Genomic DNA, 23420 nt, shown 5'->3' on the forward strand with positions numbered 1-23420 from the left:
TAGGTTGCTATAGGTGAATTTAGACGAAATCGAAGGGTATAAGGTTTCAGGCTCTATAAGAATTACAGTTGAATTCAGCATAAAAATCCACGTCTGTATGTGCAATTTCATCACCCAACGTTGGGCAAAACATGAATTTCGTTGAAAAAACCCCTCGATGGTCTCGTGGACTGTAAGTCATGTTTTGTCGAGGTGCTGCAATTCACGGGATTTTGCGCTATTCACAATTACACACTCGCAGTTCGGCGATCGCCGAAGTCATATCGTCGATGAAATGGCCAGAATGAAGGCATCAAGAATCGATAAAGCGATGCACTTCATATGAAAAACCAGTGCCATGCGCAGTACTTGCACCTGCTGCTCTCGGCACATTGTGCCGTCAATCCATAACGTCATATGTAATGGTGACTTGGCGACAATTTATGGCACGGACCTGAGGGAATGAAGAAGTTTGCTAGCCACATTGTTCGAACAATTCACGCAGTGCTAATATACCTTCGCACCGAAAATATATGTTTGTGCAATTAAGTTTACTTAAAGAGACAAGTATGGCTTGCGCACCGCTGCTTCGGCGTCCACTTGGCGGTGGTTGGCACGGGCGCGACCTTGCTTGGCGTCGTGGCGACGCTTAAAGAAGACAATGCCGACGACAAGGACGATACAAATCGCGACAATGACGATGAGCGCAACGTAGCTGATGCCTCCACCTTCTTGGATTTGTTCCACTTCCAACGAATACCGGCCAATTTTGTCACCGAGCTTCTTGTCCACGAAGTACCCGCGGTCCCACATCAAGCTGAAAGCTTTCTCGAAAAACTTGCCGGCAGGTGGGCCATGCTTGAGGGCGTCCTTCGAGATATCGGGGGTGTTACAAGGTCCGTCGCTTTCACCGGGGGTCTTTATCCAAAGGAAGTAATCGATCAAATCGTTCTCAGTCTTCGACGTGGGGGGCACCCCGATTGCGGCATATTGACTGTTGCACCATTCGCCTGTGCCTTCTTTCGGACCGAGGTAGTTGCGCGACGTGTCGATCACACATTTGTAGTCCTTCTTGGACGCCTTGACGAACTTGGCGCACAAGTCGCTCATTTCGGACGTCTTGCGGTAGTTGGACGTGCCCAAGGCAATACCGCGAACTGTGCCGCCTTTGGATGCGAGCTGCTTGATAGCCTGCACAACTTCCGCCGACATTTCTTCCGTTTTGAACGCCCAGTACCCCACATCAATGTACAGACTCGCGTTCACATTGTCCTCGGTCAACATCGGGATCACTGTCATCATGTTGTCGAGGTACCCGGCCGTTTTCCCGCACTCGGTATCGATAGCAAGACCAACAGCGTCCGGCTCCAGGATATAATTGACCGGTCGGGTCCCGACCAACGACACAAGCTCTTTGACAAAACTCACGTACATGTCCGAGTCTTTGTTCGCACCCACGTTCGAGAACCCGGCCTTGCAATCCTTGTTGGGGAGGCCGTACACCACGATCGTGGGCACCGTCGAAGCGTTGCAGTTGTTGAGGAGTTTTTGCATCTCTTTGTCGTAGTCCGGGTTGTTGTCTGTCCACCACGTCACAATTTGGTGCTGGCTGACCTTTTCAATCGCGTTCTTGAGTTCCGGGTACTCATTCACTGCCGCACTGTACGAAGACACGGGATTGCCTCGACACAGAGGGAAGTCCGTCAGCTGTGCCGTCACGGACATCACCATCGCTGCCGCGACGGCGGCGCCTCGGAAAAGGCCACGCATCATCACCTCTGCCGTGGAAAAACCCGAAATGGTCGTCTCACCACGGTCGACGTCCGGATGAAATGCACAGCCGAACTCGGGCAAGCGGGACTTAATGGGAAAAACATCCTTCTCAGACCACAACCAGTCATGCTATCCGGATGATGGGCTGGGATAAACAGAATAATCCCACTCTGCGCGTGTGTACCGCAAGAAGGGCAGTGAAATTTTCACGCCCCAACTGGCGATCGCGCATCATGCCCACCGAGAAATCCCCTTGCAGGTGCCCGTGCGTCCTGTCAGCACCAACGCTTGGGTATGCCGCTGTGGCTCTGTGCCCACCACGACAAACAGGTTTAGATATTCACGCTGACGGTTGTAACACCAAAGTGAGTAGTCGCCGTCGATGGAGATTTGGCCCGGTAAGTAATGGGTGCTGGCGTTGGAGGCAAACCCAACCAACCGGTCCGGTCGAGCGTCAAGTCGGTGTTACTCCGAGAAGCGATCTCAACTATACTCTCCAGCAAGACAGACCTCTACGACAACGACGGCTTGCTGTTGTAAGAAGGACGCCTTCAGATGGCATGATTTGCCCGCGCAAAACGAGTGCGCCGCCACAAAAGTGATCAGCACCTTGTGTTTCCTAGGACGACCGCAGCGTCAACAGCGTAGAGACGGCCAAACGATGTGCCCCGACATCATGCCTACCTATTTCGTGGCAGACATCGCAGAGTCGGCCAGCGCCGTTCAGCAGCTCGTGCGCCGTTGTCGTTCTCCCCTGCGAATCCATTCAGTCACGTACTTAAGTGAGACATCAGAAAATACGTAAAGTACGATTCATTTTCTGTATGTCTCGTCTACGGCGCACCTACCGCTTTTACCGAGAGACGACGAGGTCGAACGTTCGGCGACATGCACGATGGGGGCTCTCGCCACGGCGCCATCTGCAGGAAACATACGCATGACCTGCGCTTTGCCCCGGAGTACGCAATTCTCTACCTTCAACCTGGCAAATCGTTCTTATCGGGGGGTGTTTTACAAGACATATTCTTGTGCCAGAAGATGATTTTGAAACATTGTGAAAATATTTCTCCCGGATATTGTTATCCGGACACCTTCAAATGGTTTAGGATTACCGCTGTTTGCATCGACTAACAATCCCAAGACGAGATGGCCGAGTGCACATGGTGCAAGTGCGCCAAGTGGACGGTGGAGTGCGATGCGTGTGCAAGGCCGTCTGGCGTGAAGGGAGCTGTGCGTCATTGCCGGCCGTGCTCGGATGCATGGCATGCAGTCGGGGCATCACGACACCACGCCCGGCGCGATACAACCGCTGACACAGCTATCGCCTCTGTTGAGGATGCATTGGAGGCACAGATCCAGGAGAAGATGCTGCTGCTCCGGCAAGCCCTTGACGCTCCACAAGACGATGCTGTAGATTCGACGACTGTTCCCACCGCCGACCAACCTGCGGTGGACTCAAGCAAACCCAAGCCACTGGACACTGCCTTGTTCGAACAGCCCTTGTTCTCTGGGACCAACTCCATGCAATCAGGCACGAACGCTACAGCGTGCCCAACTAGCAGCAGCCAAAGCGACAAAAAAACAATCCACGACTCAAGCAGTTCCTTGGACAGCAGTCCTACTGAACACGGCGGGCCAGAAATCGTCTTTATCGATGATGACAACGACATGACAACAGAGGTCGTTGACGAAGCCGACGACGTAAGCAACCGAATGTCGTAAGCGATGCCTTACCCTGCGATAGGAACTCAAGCACCTAGAACCCCTCAACATCATGTTGATCGAACAGCTTCGTGCATATTGCATCATCCACGATGCAGTCAACTGTGTCCATTTCACGCAGTGTCGCGACAACGCCTGTGTGTCTGCAAGTCGCCACCTGAAGCATTGCGCGGCCGGCGTGTCCTGTCCCGATCGGTCTGCGATGTGTCGGGCATTTGCGAACCTCACACAGCACTGCGAAACGTGCCCACATGCCGCCACCTGCGCCTTGTGTGTCCATGGTGCGAGCGCTTGCTTGTTGCATTCTTTTTTTACTCGCGTTCTTCTTCATGGCGAGCGTCGTGTCTTTTTCTCCTACCTCGCGTGTTCTTTAATACTTGGCTTTTTTCTTTTTCTCACGTTGAAGGACCAACATTCTAGTATTGCAACGGCGGCTGCAATACACATACGTTGCACTCAGCCATGCGCTGTCCGTCGTGCCGCCACCGTCGGCGGATGTGCCGGTCGCCGAAGCAAAGTTTCAAGCGCATGAGAGGCAGTCCCTGATGGTTCGCAAGCAAACGTGCGAGCTTGAACTCAAGGAAGCATTTGACGTGGTCCGACGGCTACAGCTACCGACGACCAAGCTACCGCCAATCCAAAACCACTTTTGCCACGTTGCGGTAATGCCATGTGCATGCTTGGATGAACGTAATGAAGGATGGTTAGATGCCGACATGGAAGCGTCGGTGCGATCCGATCAGCGAGTACATTTTTCAAGGCAATGCCACAAACGTGGCAACGTGGCGGGAATGGGTGCACGATGGGCTGCATATCACCAACGCCACGAATTGCAAGTACACCAGGTACTGCCAACGAGAGTGTGCGGCGTGGGCGCAGAGGACTCAAACGTACGACGAAACGCACAAAGTGGATCCCACCAAAGTGCTGTCGACGCGAGAAGGCGCCGCGATCGCACGACATCGCGCCCATTACCCGTGCAAGTTTCAACAGTGCATGTATTGCAACCTGAGTACGCATTCGTCATGGTCACCTCGAACGATTTACATGAGCACAATCGTAGTGCGGCGGAATGAAAACGAAGTCAAACATGCCATGGCGGCGTTGTGTGTGTCCAAGTTGGCCGGGTTGCTGTCCCGGGAGCGCAACCCTACAACTCTACGCCAACTTGAGGCCAATTTTCGCCGATTCGAGGCTTTCCAGGGGGAGATCGAGAAAAAGCTCCGGTGGTATGCACAGGTCTTGCCCCTATGGAGTCGGCCCCACATACCCATCGTCGAAACTCCAGGCTACCATTATTCGTCGTAAGAGATACCGTATCTGCTCTCCCACCATTGCATGCAGGGCCTCTTTCCGTCCTACTTCATTTGCTGCCATAATGGTCTGCCTGCGTCGGCGATGGCGCCGCCTGGCCAACTCCGTGATGGTGGCTCCTTTCTCGAAGAATTTGGAAACTTTGGCGGTGTTCGATAATTCTTAAGTTCGACGTCAAAATCGCCTAATGCGTTATTTGTATTAACAAGAAACCACACCGCCTTGTGTTTTCTCTCGGCAACGCAACTCTCGTTACACCAGAGCTCAATGTGAACAATTCTGTTCGTACCAATGCATTTAGAGCATCCCCACTGACTGCTTCATAAGTATAGAATGGAATACAAGAGACGCAACCCTACTGGATGTAAGGGGAACCACATTGTACTCGAGTCTGCAGGACAGGTTTTGAACAGCTAAATCAGGGTTTATTCCTTTAAACGTTCGTCGAAATTCAGTTTTTTGTTTTGGCGCGTGTTGAAGGCTCGGTGATTGCTCGACGAATACAAATACCAAGTGTAAACCAAGGTTCAATATCGCACTTAAGAGAACGCACCCGCGTGATCTGCTGGGTTGACCAACAATCGGTTCGTGCGATGGGCGGCGCGGTGTGGCAGAAGTACATGAAGATGACGCGGCAGATGTCCATGCCGGCGCGGGTGAATGATTACTGGAACAACTTGACAGTGACGGAGCGCCAGAGTGTTCTCTTTCTCGACGAAGCGGATCTCGTCAAGCAGCTGTACAAACTCAACTTTTCGCTGTTATGTGTGGGGCTCATGCAACGCCGACTCAAAAAAGCCTCCTCGTCCACCGCAGACGAACCGACGTACGAACTTCTGGAAGCCATGGAGTTTATGGACATTGGCACTGGCATTATGACGGTCAAGAACGAACTCGTCCAGGACGGCCATGCATCGGCTCTGTTTGAGCTCATCCAAGCAAACCTGCATGGGTTCCTCAGCCAACCCTATGTCTTGAGCGACAAGGACTTCACCCAACTCTTCTTCCACGACAGCGAAGGCGTGAGCTCTTGGGACGAGTATCAGCATCTCATCGCCATGTTGCTCGAACAGGTACTCCCAACCTCGACCTCTCGATGTGTCTCACAAACCGAGTCGGCAGTTGATCATCAAGAGCTTCGTGACATACCTGGAAAGAGAATCGCTGCGGCAAATGGAAGCTCTGCTTCAGGAAGTGGACCAAGAGACGAAACAAGGAGGCAAGACGTCCACTGGTAAGAAGCGGAAGAAGCGGCGGAAGGTCGTGAACTCGTCGTCGCCTTCACTTCACATCGTACCAAACTTTCACGCACAAATTGACAATCGTCCAAATGAGTCCCTTTCCCTCCCCACCACCCCAACGAAGAAGCAATCGATGTCTCCCTCGCCTACCGAGCCGCTGACCCCGCCCGCATCGTCCCAGCCCTTCCTGACAACTGCAACGCTGTCCCTTCCACAGTCGCACTTATCACCAAAAAAGGCGCCTTCGTCAGCCTCGAACGCTCATCTTGCTTCCACCCCGCGCACACTGAACCCAACGGCGGCAGAATTCAAGCCGATGCTGCCACTCAAGCGCAAGTTCGACTCGTTCATTGTACACGTGGAATCCAACTACGACGACGACGCGGGAGACACGGACCATGGCGGTCGCGAGTACCATGGAAGGCGGCGGCGGCGGCCGGACTGGGGCGAGGATGTGGATGAGCAGCAGCAAGTGGACATGTCAAGGGGTGCGACAACGTTTCTGTGTGGACGACGATGCTGATGGAGTTCCCCGTAGATGCTGAACTGGACGTGCAGCTCGCCCAGCTTTATCACACGACGTCAGAACTGTTCGGGTGGAATTTTACCCACAATTGCGAGTATACTGGTGCCTACGACGGCTGGAACGAGTCCGAGTTCTTCATGACGCAACATCATCCTGTCGTGCGATTCTTCTCGACCGACTGCAATCTGTGCACGAACTTGATGCGATGCCGACGTCACCAAGCGGAGGAAGACGCGCGGGCGTGGCGCCAGCGCGCATTGCACGTCCCACCCCCTGTCCGAGATTACCTTGATCACGACCGCTATTTTCGATGACTTCGTTCTTCGATACCCATGTAAATGGATCTGCCATCCTGTAACCAAGAGCTGTCGCATATCGAAATTTCTCGTTTATTGGATTGTCTACTGCTTCGAGTCGTCGGCATCGTCGTCTGGAAGAATTGGAATGGTCTGGAAGGGACCAAGGAGTGAGCGCCACGGAAACGTTCATGGAGCGAGCCATACCAAGTCAGGCTGGAGGACTGAGTGCATCGCGATGGATCCCGCGAACAAGGACCCGACGCTCACGCCAAAGAGGAAGATGTATTGGCCTAAGTTCAAGTGCATCGTGCGCGCCGCCGCCGAATTCGCCGCCGCCACTGGAAGAAAAATACAACATGTACAACGGGGATTGTTGGTAATTCATTGGTTCAAATATAACCAGTAATATCGCACTCCCTTCTATTTCTGTGCATTGATTGGTGAAAATACAGCGAATCGAAAGTCGTAGACCTCAGACAATGAAATCGGATTGGCTGGTCTTGCCAATTTCGTTTCAACTCGAGGAACGAAGGATGGCAGCCGCGCGGAAGAAGACCAACTTGTTCGTCAAAGTCGGCATGCCGTTCGTGCTGTTCGTGGTCGGTGGGTTCACCGTTCTGAATCAGTTCCTCGACGGGAAGATGGAGAAGAAGGACGTGCTCGTCAAGAGCCAAAGCGAACGAGCGTTCAACTTGGACGAGGAGCATCGGGTACCACAACATCGAGACTTGCACCAGTCTCATTCAACTTGTGTAGAAAATCATGCAAAAGCTGAATACGTCCGAGTTAGTCATCAAGCGCATCCCAGCGCCTGGCGAGGACCCACGCAATGTCAAGTAGTCCACGGAATCGAGTTGTAGGCGCCCCTGTGTGCAAACTTGACATTGCTTCGATGGGAATGGAAAGCTCGATCTGGATGGGAGTGCGTGATGACTTACGTGCGAAATTTCGACGACATGCTACTTGTTTCACCGACGGCTGAATGCAGATTGTCTAAGCCCTGCTCGTGGCACAAAGTGCAGAGTCCGCGCAGCCATCCACATCAACAATGACGTGTCGTGTGTTCGAGGCCTTCGTGCATGCGCCACTGGTTACCCCCATGCGTCCTTGTCTTGATCGAGGAGCAGTGGCTCGTACGAGATGACTTGAGCCAGGCCGTCGACGGGTAGGTACCATTTGAAGTAGATAACTGGGAGGACCGCCCCCAAGATAACGGCGAGAACTGCTGCTTGATGCCACACCTTGAGCACGACACTCACTGCCAAGACGTATGTCGCGATTTGCACGACGAGCAGCATTCCAGAGCAGCCGAGGTCCTTCCAGTTCTCGGCCGAGATCGCCGCCAGTTCGTCAGTTCGAAAGCATGTGCACGACACCTACAACCACGTCGACGTTGGAGTTCGCTGCCTCTTGTTGACAAAACGATGAGAAACCACCGCAGATGCATGGCGGCGAAGACCTGGAATACCTCTCGCCATAGACCAGGTGGCCGCACGAATTTGTAGAACGTGTTGAGAGTTTGAGGAGTCGTCGCCGGAGAGAGGTAGGCAGTCACGATCGACACAAAACCCGATGCCGTAGACGACCACAAGAACACGTCGGACTCGCCCACATGAGGCCAGGCGCTGTGCAGATGAGCCACATCAACGTGTCAGCTTGCTCCCATTGTGCCCACGAACACGTACAAAAAGATAGTGGCCGCAGCCACAATGCCCGTGACGAGGCCGGCAGCGCACCCGGCGCCGTTGAAGCGCGCCCAGTACCACGATAGGAAAAACGGGTACACAACACCCCCGCACATGGCAATCGTCATGAACCTGCACATGACATGATCGACTCGTTGACCAAGTCGCACAAACGTACCCCCAAATGCGGTTGATGGTCACTATGCCAAGGGACAGCAGCCATCCAAGCAACAGGATCACGACTGTGGACAACCTCGCTTGAAAGACCAACTGCGCCGCCGTCGCTCTCGGGTGCAGGATGGCGTGGTAAATATCGATCGTCCAGTACGACGAAGCGCTGTGAATGGTCGAATCAAACGTGGTCAGAGCGGCAGCCAGCAGCGACGCCACAACGAACCCACGGTAGCCTACAAGGTGGAGACATCGCGGGTCATCCGCGCGACAACGGCATTACCTGAAGGCAACACGTTGGCCAGCACAAACGGCACAACCTTTTCCGCGTCGAGGGTCACGTTGGGATGAGCAATGGTGTAGTGAATTGCCAAGACTGCGATGGCGGCTCCAAACGCCCATCGGAAGAGCAGCAGGAGCATCGCTAGCATGCTCTGCTTGCGCACGTCGAGTTCGGACTTGGTTGCAAGCACCGTTTGCAATCCTCCACCTGGTCCTGGTAGTTAGGGCAACTTGGACACACGGCACATCATGTCCAAACGACATGAATGCAGCGTTGGATCACGATTGTGCTTACCACCAGGTCCAGATGCCGATCGAAGGCACTGCAGCGTAAGGTACAGGAACACGATGCCACGGAACGAGTTGTACATGGCGAACGGACTTTCTGCCGGCACGTTCGGAGACGACAGGGCGGCGGCAGTCCACGCATCATGCGTCGTCGTCACGTTCAGGAACGAGCTCGTGTTGAACGTCGGGAGGAATACGTGGAACTCGGCGGGAAGCGTTACTTGCATGCCCCAAATCGACACGGCAACGAACGATGGGTAAATGAACAACGACTGGTAAATGTCCGTGAGGACCATCGACGTGAATCCGGCCACGATCGTGTACATGAGTGCGATCGCCATGAGGATACCCGACGCCCAAAAGTCGGGCGGAAGGCCTGCGTATGCAGGCACAGCGACGAACTCGGTCACAAACTTGCCGCCGCCGATGCTAAAGTACGCCACACTGAAGATACCGCCGATCAACGACACGATCGCAACTGCTGTCCGGGCGAGCCGACCTCCCACCTTGGCGCCGAATCGAAATTTGATCCTACATGGAACATGACGAAAACGAAGCAAGAAACGAGATGCACCATTCGCCCTTCGTTCGAACGGGACATCGACGCGCGAGTTTGCCCGTGAACGCGAGCTGGAACGCGAGGAAGAGGCAGAGGCCGCCGCGGACCTCGATAAACATGCCACGCACTCCCAGCGCATAGATGAGCCCCGTGTTGATCATGGTCCCCGCAATGTCGATGTAGCTCGACACGTCTGCGATCCCGAGCATCCACCATGGCAGGGTTCGACCGCCAAGGTAGTACTCGTCCAGAGTTGTCTTCTTCCGAGACACGTAGGTTGCAATGCCCCCGACGACTAGCACCGACACGAGGTACGACATGCAGATCGCCGTGTCCAGCGTGGAGAAGTTGGTTGGATCCGCCGCCCCGGAGTCCTCACGGGCCATTGCCGTCAATGTCGGATTTTCATTCATGTATTTCTTTATTTGCGCAGATATTTCATATATTTATTTTGTCGTGACCAGAAAAATACGCCAAAACCTACGTTTTCAACCAACGACTGTCAACACATCAAGTTCATCCAAAGGACGGCCGCGCCATCCCTCACGCTGCACGTCGCTGGGTTGTCAAAGGCATCCTTCCGCTGCGAACCTGTGGATTACTACCTGCAGCAGCAGTCAGACTTCGTGGAAATGTTTGACTCGGCTTGCGGGTCGATCCTGTGCGACTTGAACGCCCAAATCAACGGCGTGAACGCTCCGTGGACTTTAACACTGCACTTGGGGCATTGCGATGCCTCGGCCATAGCAGGTGCGTCGACGAGCATGCCGCCGACACCTTCGTGCCTCCTTTACCGTCATCGATCGACGACACTTCGGCATGTCGATATCCTCATCAACCATGGATGTCGGAGACATTTCAAACGTGTGAAACAAAATGGCACACTTCTGAAATGTCCATGCGGCAGGAACGCCAGCACTCATCATGCGACTATTTCCATGTACATGCTAGCTGGCGACAAGCATCGCGTCTTGGTCGTCGAGAATGCACACCCACTCGTTTTTGTGGGCAATGCGGTAGAATGGCTGGTGCAGTTCGTTCAGCACGACGGCATCCGTACTCACTTCGGCGTGTGCGCTGATCATTTGCGTCGAACCGATGGCGCTGTCTAGGTTGGACGGCCACCGTCGCAGGGGAAGCGCCCGGGTCGTCACAAACACACGGCGCTGCTGTGCTATCACCTCTTCGTCCATCGTGCGCTCGCGTGTCACGCCGATGTCGGGTCGTCGATTGTCAGAGCCGAGAGACTCGATTTCTTGTGGGACGTATGCCTGTACTGCTGGAAGGCCTAGAATTCGCCCCGACACTTCGACGTATACAATGCCATCATCGCCCCGGACGCGGCGCTTGCCCAAGAGCAGCGAGTTGACCGGGAGAAGCGGGTTGACGCCGGACGTCCGCAGGACGTCGAGGTGGTTGGGAGTCCAGCACACTGCAACGGACATTCGCAATCGATACAAAACGTCACCGGTGTGGTCGACATTGTGCACGTCGATGGTGGCCGGGCGGCCAAGTTTGCGCGAGTCGGGGATTTTCAAAAACGGTTCGCAAAATGCAAACTGCCCAGACGCTTCGCAGGCACTGCACAAATCAAAATCAAATGCGACGCCCGACTTGAAGCGAATGCCGCGGATTGGAAACGCAAAGCATCCGTCGCACGTGACAGACGTATGGCAGACAGTGTATGCGGGGTGGCGAGTCATGTTGTTGGGTCCTGGATCCGATTGCATCGATGCTCGTGCAGTCGGCGAGGCATGTGGCGTCGACGACGGCGGCGGCGGGATGATCGGGGTGGCTGGCCTTCCCAGGATCCGCGAGTCCAGAATCTTGAAGAACGGCTCCTGAGCGACAAATGCACCCGAAGCTTCACAAACGGCACATAAGTCAAAGTTCTTGGCTGTATGGGATTTGTATCGCGGACCGACAATGGGATGCATGCCGCACCCGTCGCAAGTGACGGTGTCATGCGACACGACGACGATGGGAGGGGCAAGAGTTCGCGACGACGACTTGGGCCACACTTCTTCGATAGCTTTCTTGAGTGTGTGGTTGGGAAGGAGCGTCGTGTTGTGCAAGACAGCGTTGGTAACGGGACTCGTCCGCCTCGTGCGAAACCAGTGTTGAATACTCGTGCGCTCGTACGTGTGTCCGTCGCAGGCAACGACGGGCTCGACAAACACATCCTGCGTGATGGGACCGACGAACGATACAATTTCGATCGACACACCGTGGACTGCAACTTCGTGGATGGCGGATTTGAGCGCGTGGTTTGGCAGCAAAACCTTCGATGGCAATGGTTGTTGTGTGGTGGGACTTGTACTCTGCACCTCCAACCATGCCTCCAAGAAGCGGCGGTCGTACGAGTACCCGTCCGACGCCACCACGGGATCTTCCATGCGCTTACCGCCGATTGGGCACGTGAACGCGGCGAGTGTGGGCACGTTGTCCATCTTGGCGATCTTTCCACTTGTGACATGATCGAGAAGACCTGCGAAGAATCTATATCCTGTCATAATTTATACGTCGGCAACGATGCCCCACCGACAAACTTCCCGAACCAGCGCGCCGAGCCGTGGCTAACTCAAGGCATTTGGCTCACGGCCACAGCTCCACGATCGTTCAATATGCATGTATCATGGCATAGATTGGCCCCACCGTAGAGTGCGTTTGCCGTGTCTCTGGTCGCTGCCATGCACAGACGGCGCCTGCGGCAAATCCGACGCCGATCTCGAAGCACACACACACAAAAGCTGGGCGCCCTGCTGTAGCGTCCACCAGTCGCTCCAAACAACGTGACGAGGGCTGCGGCGTGGCTGGCGTCGTCATGACATGGCTCGGGGTTCCAACGAGAAATCCAACATTTCTCATGATGTCATGTGCAGGTTTATCCCACCACTTCGTACACGTCGAAACTCTCATTTGGACCGATGAAGGCGAAATTTTAGCAAAATATTGCGTTTTTCCGGGTACGGGATGGACGTTTCGACAGGCAAACTGGGAAATTCCGGTAAATCCTACATGGACCAACACTCGACGGGATCCAATGTCACGTCCAGAAAAACCAAGGAGGGCGGCGGCAAAGACCATGCCGCGGCAGGCGCTCGAGTCGTTTGTGTGCCCGATCAGCCAGGAAGTGATGAAGGACCCCGTCGTCGCGTGCGATGGTCACTCGTACGAGCGCGACGATATCGAGACGTGGTTTGAACAGAAAGTCACGAGCCCGGCCACGAACGCTCCATTGCCTTCGTCACGGTTAGTGCCAAACCATACCCTCCGCTTGGCGATTCAAGAGTATGCGCGCCATGGCGCGCTGCCGCCTTTGTCGTCGACTCTCTCGGCCTTCTGCTGTCCCATCGGCAAAGCCACGATGGTCGACCCTGTCGTCGCTGCCGATGGGTATTCGTACGACCGCAACAACATCCAAGATCGCAAGGTGTTCCTCGGCATGTTCACGAAGCGCTCCAAGAGTCCACTCACAAATCACCGCTTGAACCTGCGCCAGGTTGTCCCAAATCATGCTCTCAAAGCGGCGATTGCAGAGTTTAACGGCAAACTCACCCAGTCCGACGGCAGTCCCATGGTGTACCCCATTGAATATCCACCGCCGTCTCCACCACTTCCGGTGGTTTTCTATACCAACAACCCGCCGCCGCGACCGAGCACCAATCTATCCCCAAACCAACCGCCGTCCGTCTACAGAGTTTCGCGGGAGACGTCGGTGCTGTGGTCCCAAGACAGCCATGACACGATGCCGCCCGAGCTTGTTCGTCCGCTGCCCGTCGATGCACTTCTCGTTGGGCTTGTCGACAACAATGCGCCCTTCGTCGAAGTCGACGGCGACGCCTTCGGGTCGCTTGTCGACACTGCGTACGTGTCGCTGGGGGACTTGGAGCTCGTGGAAGCCATGGAAGTGCGCATGCGCTTTTGCCTTGGTCGCCGCACGCCTCTCGCGCTGTGGCCGACAGTATCCACGGCTCACGTGCTCGCGTGGATGGATATGGGTGATGTCGTCGAGTCGGAAGCCGTCGTGCTGGACGCGACGGGGCAAGCCTTCCACCGATGCCACGAGACGAAATGCTGGCTCCGCATCGATGAAGATGCCCGCCTCTTGACGTCGTAATGTTGCCGTGCAGCATCCAAAGAGGTCCGTGGACAAAGTGTAGTTGGCACGGCACTATTTAAATGGTTGTGACATAAGTAGCAGTGGAGCATGCCCTTGGTCGACCTCCCCCACATCTCTACATTCCCCACGATCCAGGACGAATGTTTGGAAGACGTTGATATGGCCCGAGGGCGACCGCGCTTGGTCGAGTGGAGGACGCTCCTTTCGATGACTTTCGATTGCCCCACGTGGGAATTTTTGTGGAGGCGGTGGCCAACGCTTCAGGATTGCTCTGCCAGTAGACGCTTGACGACGCGACCTCCCATCCCGAAATGCCACCGCATCCATGAACGAGACATGCTGTCGTTTCGATCGACGTTGTGGCAAAAGACGTTGTGGTTCTGCGTCGGATTTAAATACGAAGACGCCTACACCATCGTGAACGCCATGCTCTGGATGTTGACAAGGGCACACAGGCCCTCGGCCAGCAGCGCCCTCGTGGGGTAGATCGGGAGGTCGATGCGGTTAAAGCACGAGTGCACCTTGGGGAAAACGCCGCGCTCGTACGGCACGCCGTGCAGCGAAAACGGGCATAGCTGGCTCGTCAACGCACGAAAGCCCTGCAACGGCACGCGAGACGATCCGGTCGTGAACTGGAGCAGCTTGGCCCGCTCCGACGCCGTCATGTCAAACTCGATGACGTCCCAGAACCAACCGACCACGTCCTCCAACGACTTGGACACGATCGTCGACCGCTTCCAGTCGGCCACGTCGATCTCGGAAAACCCACACAGGATCAACTCGAGCTCCTTGTAATCGAACGGCATCAACAGCTCCTGCGGCAGCACGTCGTACAGGCCCTGGACCAAATGCTGTAGCTGCGGCGCGACCCGGTCAAACAGCAAGTACTGCACCATCCTGTCCACGTACTCGGCCTTGTTGGCGTTCGTGACGGCGATATCTCGTCCGCCAACCACAAGCTCGACCTCCGACCCGGCTTCGTCCACCGTCACACTGAACGTGAGCGCGAGATCGTCGACGTCGTCGCAGTCTCGGACGTACACGAGGCTCGAGTACACAGTCGGGTCGAGATACCGAATGTCGTCCATGGAGACAGGATACCCCAGGAGCATCTTGAAGAGGGGGACGCAAAAGTGGAATGGCAGGACTTGCTCGTCAATGATAGCTCGGCCCAGCAACCGGCCGATGGCCAAGTATCGATCCAAGTGGTTCGCGCCATGGACGTTTTCCGAGTTGGGGTTGATGTAGTAGGACTGGTCGGCGTTGTTGGTTACTGTAAAGAGCCCTCTCCGTTCATCCATGATGGCCATCGTGAGCAGCGTGTACCATTCCCGTGTGACTCCGCCGGCGTCGACTGCGCTCTCTCCAACCAGCGAGATGATGGTCAAGAAGCAGAGCTGGTCTGTAGGAGCCTTGGTCAAGGCATACATGGACTGGTCGAAGATGGATTCGCGACGTAGCGTTAGCTTGGCGTGCGAAGGATATACCGTCGCCAAGTACGAGAGAAGCCACGCGTATTTCAGGGAGAATGGTGTTGTTTGGAGTTCGGCAAGCTGACCAGACCACCATGACGGCAGCACGTGACCAAGGACAGATCTGCCTGCCGACATCGTCGATGGCTGCATGAGGCACGGGCTGTCGGTGGTGGAAGCGGCCGCCAGCACCAGGTAGTCGTGCGCGTTGGCCGGTGGAAATGCCTGCCATTCCCACGCGGATCCATTGTGCTTTCGCTTCCACTGGTTGCGATTCCTACAGCGTCATGACGACGTGGCCCACTGGAGAAATGTCGTCGCGTTTCGGAAATGACGGGATCGCTGGAAAGCGTGTGTACGTACTTTGCACTGCGCTGCTTGTCGTTGAGTTGGTCAAGAGGTAAAGTCCCAGCAACGGCTCGAAATTCAGGCATGACGAGCAAGAACGTTGCTGGGCAATGCCAGTTAGTCCGCCAAGCACCTCGAATACGATGAACGAGCTTGCTGTACCTTTGCTTGTATCGCAGAGTACGCACGTGAGTTTGTCGGACGGATTGTGGAAGGCGCAAATACCGCACGTCCACTTCTTCGCTTCAGCTTCCCTGTGGCCATTCATCCAGGAACGTTAGCTTCGTCCTGGAACGCCGGTGACGAATCCAAAACTCAAGCTGTACCTGCCCTCCAATTTGTCGCGCGTAAGGCCCGCAAGATGGCCAACTTCCCTGCAAACCCACGCAGAGTTAGTCCGTGCTACCCACAGAAGCCACTCGCTTCACTGGAGTGGCACGTACTCGTTCGGGATCAACGGATCGTCGCCTTGTGCAATCTGCTTGGAGCACACGACGCGCATGCAGCAGAACAGAAGCAGCCCAACGAGAAAGAATGAAACAAAGCAGAGCGGCATATCCACGCCTCCATTCGTCATTACGTTGCTGCCATCGGTCGGCATCGAATGCGCCAATGCTGTCGGTCGCGGCGTTGAGCTGTACCGTCGTCACCCATTACTTGGGCGCCGACGGTCCGGCGCGTGTTTTTAAATCAAAAGTACCAAAGAAAAAAAATCATTTTTACACACACAACAACAAAAAATTCCAATAGTCGGACCCACGGCACGACATCGGGCCACACCGACAGGGAGGCAGCGCAGCCACCGTGGCGGAGCGTCTTGAATCTTTAGCGAGGCCACTCCGTCATGTCAGTGGTATGGCTGCATTGCGCTGGGCTGCTCACGATGCTCAAAATACGACGCAGCGTTCCGCGACATGCGACTTTGAACTTCAACTTGCAAAGTGCACTTGCAGAGTAGCTGGGACCGTGCAAGAGCAAAGTGAACTTCGTGCCACCGACACGACGAACATGAGCGCGCGCCGCAGCTCGCGTCGGATCAAGAGGGGACGTCGATGCGGTTGACGCACGAGAGCACCTGGGGGAAAACGCCACACTCGAAGGATTCGGACACGATGAACTTGACACGCCCCGTGTACGGCTTATTCACGAGGTGGATGGGCCCAGTGCTTGGTCGCGTTGGTCGAGCGTTTAGAGCCACCACGATGGCAGCAGGCGGCCAACGATGCCCAAGGCAAGTGGCACGGCAGTTCACGCGACTTGCTCGAACTGGTTACGTGCCACGGACCACGTCTCGGGGGTTTTGGAAGTCCATTCATATAAACACCGGTGGTGTCTCTGTGCCACCGCCACTGCTTGCAAACACTACAACATTTTGATCCCGTCGGGTTTAACAAGTTTACGTACCTGACACTCGCGTGAGTTGGTCGATGCGAACTGTTGAGCCATTCAGCGTCTCGAAGGCTAGGGATTCCACGAGATACAATCGTGCGACGGCGAGTCCATCACGAAGTAGAACCAGTCGACATTGTTACCTTTGACAGTCGAACACAGCAAGCACGTGGGCCGCTCGGCCGCAGTGTGAATGGCGCATTTCCTTTGAGTACCTTCGACGTCCATTCAACGATCGGCAGCTACAACACGCCTACGGACCTGCTTTCAAGATTGTGTCGCGTGGGGTACCTTCCTGTATCGCCAACCATTCTGCCACGCACTCTCAACGGAGGGACCTCACACATCATCCATGCTTTCCTCGTTTGGCAAGAGCAGGTCATAGAACTGGGCCCTCCACTTGCAGCAATCGTACAAGGCGACGACGACTTCAGCGACGACAAGGAGCAGCACGACGTAGCCGCCGTTGAATGATCGGGAGGCGACGTCGGCCAGAGTGGCGCATCACGCACGACTTACCGATCGCATCTCGCCAAAGATTACGCCATCAAAACATCGGATGTATTTTATTGGATGAATATTTTGAATATTATCCAATCAAATTTATTGCATCCTTATCTTACACCACCTACATGTAAGCACTAACCGTCGTCGACAATGACAGCAGCGACGACGACGTCTGCGGGGCGATGAAGGAAGAGGAGTGTCCTTGCTCAGTGGCGGATGCAGTGGACGCCCTCACCTTCACCGCTCTCCATGCCTTTATGTCGTACGTGTTGAACGTGTATCGTCGCTTTGAGAACACGCACCACATCCAGTAAAGTAGCACCGTTTGTAGTAAATCCATGCCAGCATTGGTGCGTCTTATGACGTCATTGTCAATTTTCAGAAAACTCCGAGGCCGCTGGCACGGGCGGCACCTTGTCCGCGCAGGTACACGTCGCTGCTGCAGCATCATGGAGGAATACTTGGACTCGTTCGTGTGCCCCATCACCCACGATGTTATGGTGGACCCTGTCGTCGCATCCGATGGACACTCGTACGAACGAACAAGCATCACGCAATGGTTTCGTTCCAATTCGACAAGTCCCATCACGAATGCGGTTGTGCACCATAAGCACCTCGTGCCGAATCACGCGCTGAAGCAAGCAATTCACGAGTTTCGCGACCGATTTGCACCCTTCTTCGACTGTGACAAGTCCTCCAAGCGACCAGTTCCTGGTAGTACTCCAGTTCTGTTACCCATGCTCGAACCCTTGCCTGAACGCGGCACGTTCCTTTACGTGGTGGTGGAACAGCCCATGCCCGTGTACGTTGCACCAAGCTTCGTGACAGCGCAATCCACATCATTCCCTGTGAACACGATCATTCTCGGGAAGGAACGTCTTTACGGCGAAGACAACGTGATCTTCGTCGAACTCTCGGGCCATCATGAAGGCCAGTACGTCCGTGAATCCACTCGCGACGGCACTCCTTGTCTGCAGCGCCTCGAGATCGTCCACACGTTGCTTGCGTTTGTGATTACGAGACCGACGCCGTTGAGTCTGTGGCCATCGCCATCCGTCCCGTCCAACAGCCTCTACAAAGCATATCCGCACGATATCGTGTCCATTGAAGCGACCGTCGTCGACTTGGAAGCTCGCACGTACGGCCGGCTGGAGCAGTCCAAGTTGTGGGTCCATCTTGACGATTGGGGTCCCTTGATCCGGCTGACCATCGACACAAATCCGCAATTGTACCTTCTTCCTCGCGCCGTACCACCTCATTCCTTGGAGGTGCAGTCGTTGCTCACCACATTGCTCTTCCTTTAGATGGACCTTTGCAGCAACGCCAACAACACAAACCTCGGGGTCCCCCTCATCGAGCTGCCGGCATTCTCGCTCGTCAAAAGCAATGCCGCTGTCTCACTCGACTCATCCACCACCTTTGTGCGAACGACTGTGCCATCTTCCCACGGGAACGAGTCGGATCTCCACGGGTGGCTTGCTCTAACCGACGTCGCCCCGCTTGAGAACCCACCGCCAAGGATCGCGGAAGGCCCCGCCGGTAAGCTCATCCAACTCGTGCTCCAGCAGGCCGGGATGATGGCGCTGGTCCTGGACGAAGTCCAAGAAACGGGCGACGTGAGTCAGCGCATGTTCATGCGGCACTTGCCACGGCGATTTGAAAGGCAGCTCTTTAATTGCGTTCAAAAAGGTATGGCACGGACCCAAGTATGCCGCCCACTCGTTCCATCTCCACGTGTAGGCCGACGAATCCATCGCATGGCGTTGGGGCCGCGGGGAGAATGGTACTGCAGCGGCGCTAAGCCGGACGGCACCGGCGACTGCTGCTGGGCCAGCGACGACGTGCCGCCCCGGTTTCGTGCAGAAATGGAGCCCAACTCGCTCGTCACTTTTGGCGACAACAACGAGTACGCGATGGTGCTGGGGTCCGGAGGAGTGTTGTCGAGCAACATATCGACGTCGCTTCTCCACCGCCTCAAACGGGCGCGTCGGGTGCACATGATGCTTTTGGCACGTTACGGCGGCTACGTGGTCAAGGACAACCTTGGCATGGACTGCAGCGGTTTGGACCCTGAATTCGAGGCCGCGCTGCGTGAGCGTCCTCGTGGGGCAGGGCAGATCTGTACGGGTAAGCCATGTGCTTGCATGGCATCACCGAGATGTTGATGACGTGTGCGTAGCCGTGTACAGCGACGATGAGTTCGTCGTAGTGTTTGAGCACGATTTCGTCGCGAGTCCAGGGATCGCTGCCAACATCGTTGACGCCCTCCAGGCATTCTATGCCAGGCATCGAGCTCTGCGCACGAAGCGGCGGCACCTCATCGCCGAGTACGACCGCCTGCGGCAGACGCTTCACGACAACCACGCCGCCGAATACGCCGATGACTTCGACTATTAACTTGTTTGGATATTTTACAAAATACGATGACCACATTCTTATATTAAGTATATGAACAAGCCATGTGCAGCTGAACGCATATAGTACTTGAATATAAAAGTCCTGGATTTTCGCTTTTTTACATGTCGTATGTTGAAGGCGGTGCAGGCCGCCGCGACCTTTCAGCAAGATCCAACAGTCCGCGCGCGCGCGATGATTTACACCAGGCACAGCGAGAGCAGCCGTGACTTGGAGAGCCACGAGCCGATTTACGAGCAGGATGCGTTTTTGAACGAGCATGGGTACGCGTGGGACTACGTGCTGGTGTTTCCGATGTCGACGATGCATCGCAAGCCGTCGATCGAAGACATTTGCCACCGACTGCACGCGGCCGGTCTGTCGCTCAAGCTGTTCTACTCGTCCATGTCGAAGAACAAAGCGGTGCGGCGTCTTGTCTTTTGCCTCGTGCGCGCGCCGCCCGATTTGCTCATGAAAGAAGCCGACCGCATTTCGCTTAACATGCTGCTCGACGAAAGAGCGCTCATGGAGGCAGCGCTGCAGGGTTACCCGCTCCAGAACATTCAGCCCTTCCCCATCCAAGACACCCTCGGACTCTACGACATGGGTCCCTACACGTCCATTCATATCAAGTACTCGTGCCGTGACGACATGCAGCGATTGTATCTCAAGCGGGGACCGATGAACTCGCTGTTCTCGAGTACCCAGCGCATGCTCCTCACGAAGAGCATCATGACCAATACGCACGGCGGCGCTGGTCTAGACCTGTACAAGATTTTGCACAACAATACCCTCGCCGCGTTCTACCCAGCTCACGAACCCACCGAGAGGTCGGAGCTTGCCGCAGCTTGGCTAAGCTGGCACTTTTGGCCATGGCAGCAGCCACTGTCGTCCATCCAATCGTACTTTGGGTCGAAAATCGCGTTGTACTTTGCGTTCCTGGCGCACTACACGACGTGGCTGATGGGCGCCGGCGTTGTCGGCCTCGGATTGTGGATCCCTCAGCTCGTGCTGCCCAACTCAGGGCTACGAGACCAAGTTGTCGTGGGTTGTTCCAGTGTCTGGATCGTGATCTGGGCCACGCTTTTGATGAAGTCTTGGGGGCGCTACAATGCCACGCTGGCGTTTCACTGGGGTATACGTCCTCGACGTCGTCCGGGCTAAGATGGACCTGCCCTAGGCACGACAAACTTTCAAGCGACCGAGCAGCCGCGTCCGCAATTTGTCGGGCGCCTGGTCCCGAGTCCCATTACAGGTCGCCCGATGCTGTATTTTGACAAGCGCGAAAAGTTGAACCGCATGTGCTGGAGCTGGTTGCTCCTGTGTGGTCTCATTGGGCTCGTGGCCGGCCTCGTCTCGATGAACTTTTACTTGCAAAACTACTTGATCGAAGCCAAGTACTCGATTCGAGTCGGGTCGTGGGACTTTCTTATCGGCGGCCCCGTCGCGAATTTGGCCAACGTGGCGCAAATTGCCGTCATGTTTCAAATCTACGACTCGGTGTGTGTCCAACTGAATGAGATCGAAAACCACGCGACCGAGTCGGAGCACGAAGGTTTTTCCGTTGGGTCTACTCCCCCGTGCTCACACGGCTTGGCTGGACGTAGGCGCGTTCATCCTCAAGTCGATCTTGTTTCACGTGATCAATAACTTTGCCGCGCTCTTCTACGTCATGTTCGTCAAGCGGTACATTGGCGTGCAATGCATGAACAACGATTGCCTCGGGGAGCTGCGCATCTCGCTTCTTTTCATCTTTGGGCTCCAAATGCTGTGGGGGAACCTACAACAGGTCCTCTTGCCTCGTCTGTGGAGCCTGTGGACAGCGTGTCGAGTCGGCCACCCCCAAGACCACATCCACCCCCTCGAGGAAGAGTTTTACCTGGCGGATTATGGCTGGCTTGGCACGTTCTACGACTACCTCGAGCTCGTGTTGCAGTTTGGGTACACGATCTTGTTCATCGGGGCATTCCCTGCTACACCGCTACTGTCCCTCATCAACAACGTGTGCGAAATCCGCATCGATGCGTATCGGCTCTTGAACGAATACCGCCGACCGACGCCGCGCCAAGCCGCGACGGCAGGGCAGTGGGTCACCGTGCTCGAAGTCCTTGTCACGCTAAGCATCTTCACCAACGGGTATGTGTTTGCCACGGCAGATCACATCTAACCACGCGTGCACTTGCTCCAGGTTCTTTTTGGTCTATTCTTCCAACGTGTTCGACTTTCCAGACAACACGATCGAAGGCGACTTGGCCAAGTTGCGCCTCTTTGTGCTGTACGTTGCCACGTTGCTCCTGTTTCGGTACAGCGTGTCACGGTACTGGGAAAACGTTCCCGAGCGCATTCAAGTCCAGCTCAAGCGCCAGGACTTTTTGTCGTCCAAGATTCTCGGGCGGGAGGCGGACGAAGTCGTGCCTCAGTTTGTCCGGTCCGAGAGCTTTCAGTTCAAGATCGACTCGATGGACAACCGACCGGCGTTCGTGTGACCCACACACGAAACCTCGCAGCCATTGCAGTGTGTATAAAGCCATGTATTTATGTCTCGTACGTGCGCCACTGCGCCGATCGAGCCATGACGTCCCAAGGAACGAGGTGCGAACACATCGCACCCACCTCGTTCCTCGCAAGCTTCATATCGTTGACGTGGGGACCGCTTTCATCCAGTCATGTCCACAAGCACACACAGTTTGTCCAAGAGTTGAGCCTGCACGCCGCCGCCGTCAAGCTTACTGCACCGGTTCGTACGCTAGGATAAACTTTCGCAATATTCGGCCACGTCGAGTTCAACGACTCAGCGTAACAGAAATATTGTATTGTGAAGGTTATTTCTTCTAAAAGGTTTGATCGTGAGCATTGTTTGTCTTGCCAGTCTCAGCCACACGACGAGGTCGGCGATGCTTGCTCGCACCTACACCCGCAGCAACATGACAGCATGAAAATTTGCTCCTGTTAGTCGATCTTCCATCAAGAACTCGTTGCGTGGTCTCAGCAGTTGCAATGCTACAGTATCAACGATTCGACACAGCATGGTAGCTAATTTCAGATTTATTTATGGAGGAAATCGAGTCTCGAAACGTACGGTGAGCCGCCCATATTAGGGAGATTTTGCAAACTATCCCATCTCTTTCTTTTCACAAGAATACCAGGTGTTCGACAAAACCAGAAGTATACCTGTAAGATGTACAAGTCCGTTCCTTTTTAAGTGGAAAAGCCAGTTCGATTTTATTGGACAAACGATGATGGCAGTCATATGATCATGAAACGCATAACCTTTCAAATTGAATGCTCTCTATATATTGATATGTGCTGAGAAGTCCTTGGTTCTAACGTATAAGCGTAGGTTCAAAC

General features: G+C 55.0%; 11 protein-coding genes across 15 annotated transcripts; 7 read left to right on the top strand and 4 right to left on the bottom strand.

Annotated features, from left to right (window-relative positions):
• Window positions 1-467: 467 nt before the first annotated feature.
• Window positions 468-1766, bottom strand: H310_11671 (hypothetical protein). The gene has a single exon (XM_008878417.1). It carries the CDS (start codon window positions 1750-1752, stop codon window positions 535-537), a length of 1218 nt encoding a protein of 405 aa, XP_008876639.1. The 5' UTR covers window positions 1753-1766; the 3' UTR covers window positions 468-534.
• Window positions 1767-2877: 1111 nt separating this feature from the next.
• On the top strand, window positions 2878-4808 carry H310_11672. 2 transcript variants are annotated; one of them, XM_008878418.1, is made up of 5 exons: window positions 2878-3453; window positions 3497-3755; window positions 3895-4136; window positions 4183-4486; window positions 4538-4808. In XM_008878418.1, exons 1-5 carry the CDS (start codon window positions 2899-2901, stop codon window positions 4780-4782), a joined length of 1605 nt encoding a protein of 534 aa, XP_008876640.1. In that variant the 5' UTR covers window positions 2878-2898; the 3' UTR covers window positions 4783-4808. The 2 variants fall into 2 exon arrangements, with proteins under 2 accessions (XP_008876640.1, XP_008876641.1); XM_008878419.1 differs by having other exon boundaries at window positions 2882-3453; window positions 4183-4805.
• Window positions 4809-5340: 532 nt separating this feature from the next.
• H310_11673 (hypothetical protein) lies at window positions 5341-6936 on the top strand. Its single transcript, XM_008878420.1, has 3 exons — window positions 5341-5861; window positions 5911-6517; window positions 6568-6936. Exons 1-3 carry the CDS (start codon window positions 5382-5384, stop codon window positions 6867-6869), a joined length of 1389 nt encoding a protein of 462 aa, XP_008876642.1. The 5' UTR covers window positions 5341-5381; the 3' UTR covers window positions 6870-6936.
• On the bottom strand, window positions 6875-7221 carry H310_11674 (hypothetical protein). Its single transcript, XM_008878421.1, has 2 exons — window positions 7059-7221; window positions 6875-7004 (listed from the first exon to the last, which is right to left on the bottom strand). Exons 1-2 carry the CDS (start codon window positions 7158-7160, stop codon window positions 6957-6959), a joined length of 150 nt encoding a protein of 49 aa, XP_008876643.1. The 5' UTR covers window positions 7161-7221; the 3' UTR covers window positions 6875-6956.
• A 151-nt stretch (window positions 7222-7372) lies between these two features.
• Window positions 7373-7924, top strand: H310_11675 (hypothetical protein). Its single transcript, XM_008878422.1, has 2 exons — window positions 7373-7564; window positions 7611-7924. The coding sequence occupies exons 1-2, from the start codon at window positions 7388-7390 to the stop codon at window positions 7692-7694; spliced, it is 261 nt and encodes an 86-aa protein (XP_008876644.1). The 5' UTR covers window positions 7373-7387; the 3' UTR covers window positions 7695-7924.
• Window positions 7768-10247, bottom strand: H310_11676. 2 transcript variants are annotated; one of them, XM_008878424.1, is made up of 7 exons: window positions 9855-10247; window positions 9288-9811; window positions 8994-9200; window positions 8718-8946; window positions 8540-8671; window positions 8323-8479; window positions 7768-8230 (listed from the first exon to the last, which is right to left on the bottom strand). In XM_008878424.1, the coding sequence occupies exons 1-7, from the start codon at window positions 10223-10225 to the stop codon at window positions 7946-7948; spliced, it is 1905 nt and encodes a 634-aa protein (XP_008876646.1). In that variant the 5' UTR covers window positions 10226-10247; the 3' UTR covers window positions 7768-7945. The 2 variants fall into 2 exon arrangements, with proteins under 2 accessions (XP_008876646.1, XP_008876645.1); XM_008878423.1 differs by having other exon boundaries at window positions 7768-8479.
• A 476-nt stretch (window positions 10248-10723) lies between these two features.
• Window positions 10724-12173, top strand: H310_11677 (hypothetical protein). The gene has a single exon (XM_008878425.1). The coding sequence runs from the start codon at window positions 10938-10940 to the stop codon at window positions 11682-11684; it is 747 nt and encodes a 248-aa protein (XP_008876647.1). The 5' UTR covers window positions 10724-10937; the 3' UTR covers window positions 11685-12173.
• A 713-nt stretch (window positions 12174-12886) lies between these two features.
• H310_11678 (hypothetical protein) lies at window positions 12887-14082 on the top strand. Its single transcript, XM_008878426.1, has one exon. It carries the CDS (start codon window positions 12925-12927, stop codon window positions 13957-13959), a length of 1035 nt encoding a protein of 344 aa, XP_008876648.1. The 5' UTR covers window positions 12887-12924; the 3' UTR covers window positions 13960-14082.
• Window positions 14083-14126: 44 nt separating this feature from the next.
• H310_11679 (hypothetical protein) lies at window positions 14127-16284 on the bottom strand (the record flags this gene model as incomplete). The annotated part of the gene is made up of 5 exons (XM_008878427.1): window positions 14127-15711; window positions 15798-15885; window positions 15945-16036; window positions 16109-16156; window positions 16226-16284. The coding sequence occupies 5 exons, from the start codon at window positions 16282-16284 to the stop codon at window positions 14370-14372; spliced, it is 1629 nt and encodes a 542-aa protein (XP_008876649.1). The 3' UTR covers window positions 14127-14369.
• Window positions 16285-18059: 1775 nt separating this feature from the next.
• On the top strand, window positions 18060-20110 carry H310_11680 (hypothetical protein). Of its 3 annotated transcripts, XM_008878430.1 has the most exons (4): window positions 18060-18925; window positions 18983-19367; window positions 19419-19805; window positions 19858-20110. In XM_008878430.1, the coding sequence occupies exons 1-4, from the start codon at window positions 18128-18130 to the stop codon at window positions 20073-20075; spliced, it is 1788 nt and encodes a 595-aa protein (XP_008876652.1). In that variant the 5' UTR covers window positions 18060-18127; the 3' UTR covers window positions 20076-20110. The 3 variants fall into 3 exon arrangements, with proteins under 3 accessions (XP_008876652.1, XP_008876651.1, XP_008876650.1); XM_008878429.1 differs by having other exon boundaries at window positions 19419-20110; XM_008878428.1 differs by having other exon boundaries at window positions 18983-20110.
• A 145-nt stretch (window positions 20111-20255) lies between these two features.
• Window positions 20256-22635, top strand: H310_11681 (hypothetical protein). Its single transcript, XM_008878431.1, has 4 exons — window positions 20256-21207; window positions 21253-21627; window positions 21680-22208; window positions 22261-22635. The coding sequence occupies exons 1-4, from the start codon at window positions 20268-20270 to the stop codon at window positions 22556-22558; spliced, it is 2142 nt and encodes a 713-aa protein (XP_008876653.1). The 5' UTR covers window positions 20256-20267; the 3' UTR covers window positions 22559-22635.
• The last annotated feature ends 785 nt before the right edge of the window (window positions 22636-23420 follow it).

The sequence above is a fragment of the Aphanomyces invadans genome, assembly GCF_000520115.1.
Source record: "Aphanomyces invadans strain NJM9701 unplaced genomic scaffold supercont1.33, whole genome shotgun sequence".
Lineage (NCBI taxonomy): Eukaryota > Oomycota > Saprolegniomycetes > Saprolegniales > Verrucalvaceae > Aphanomyces > Aphanomyces invadans.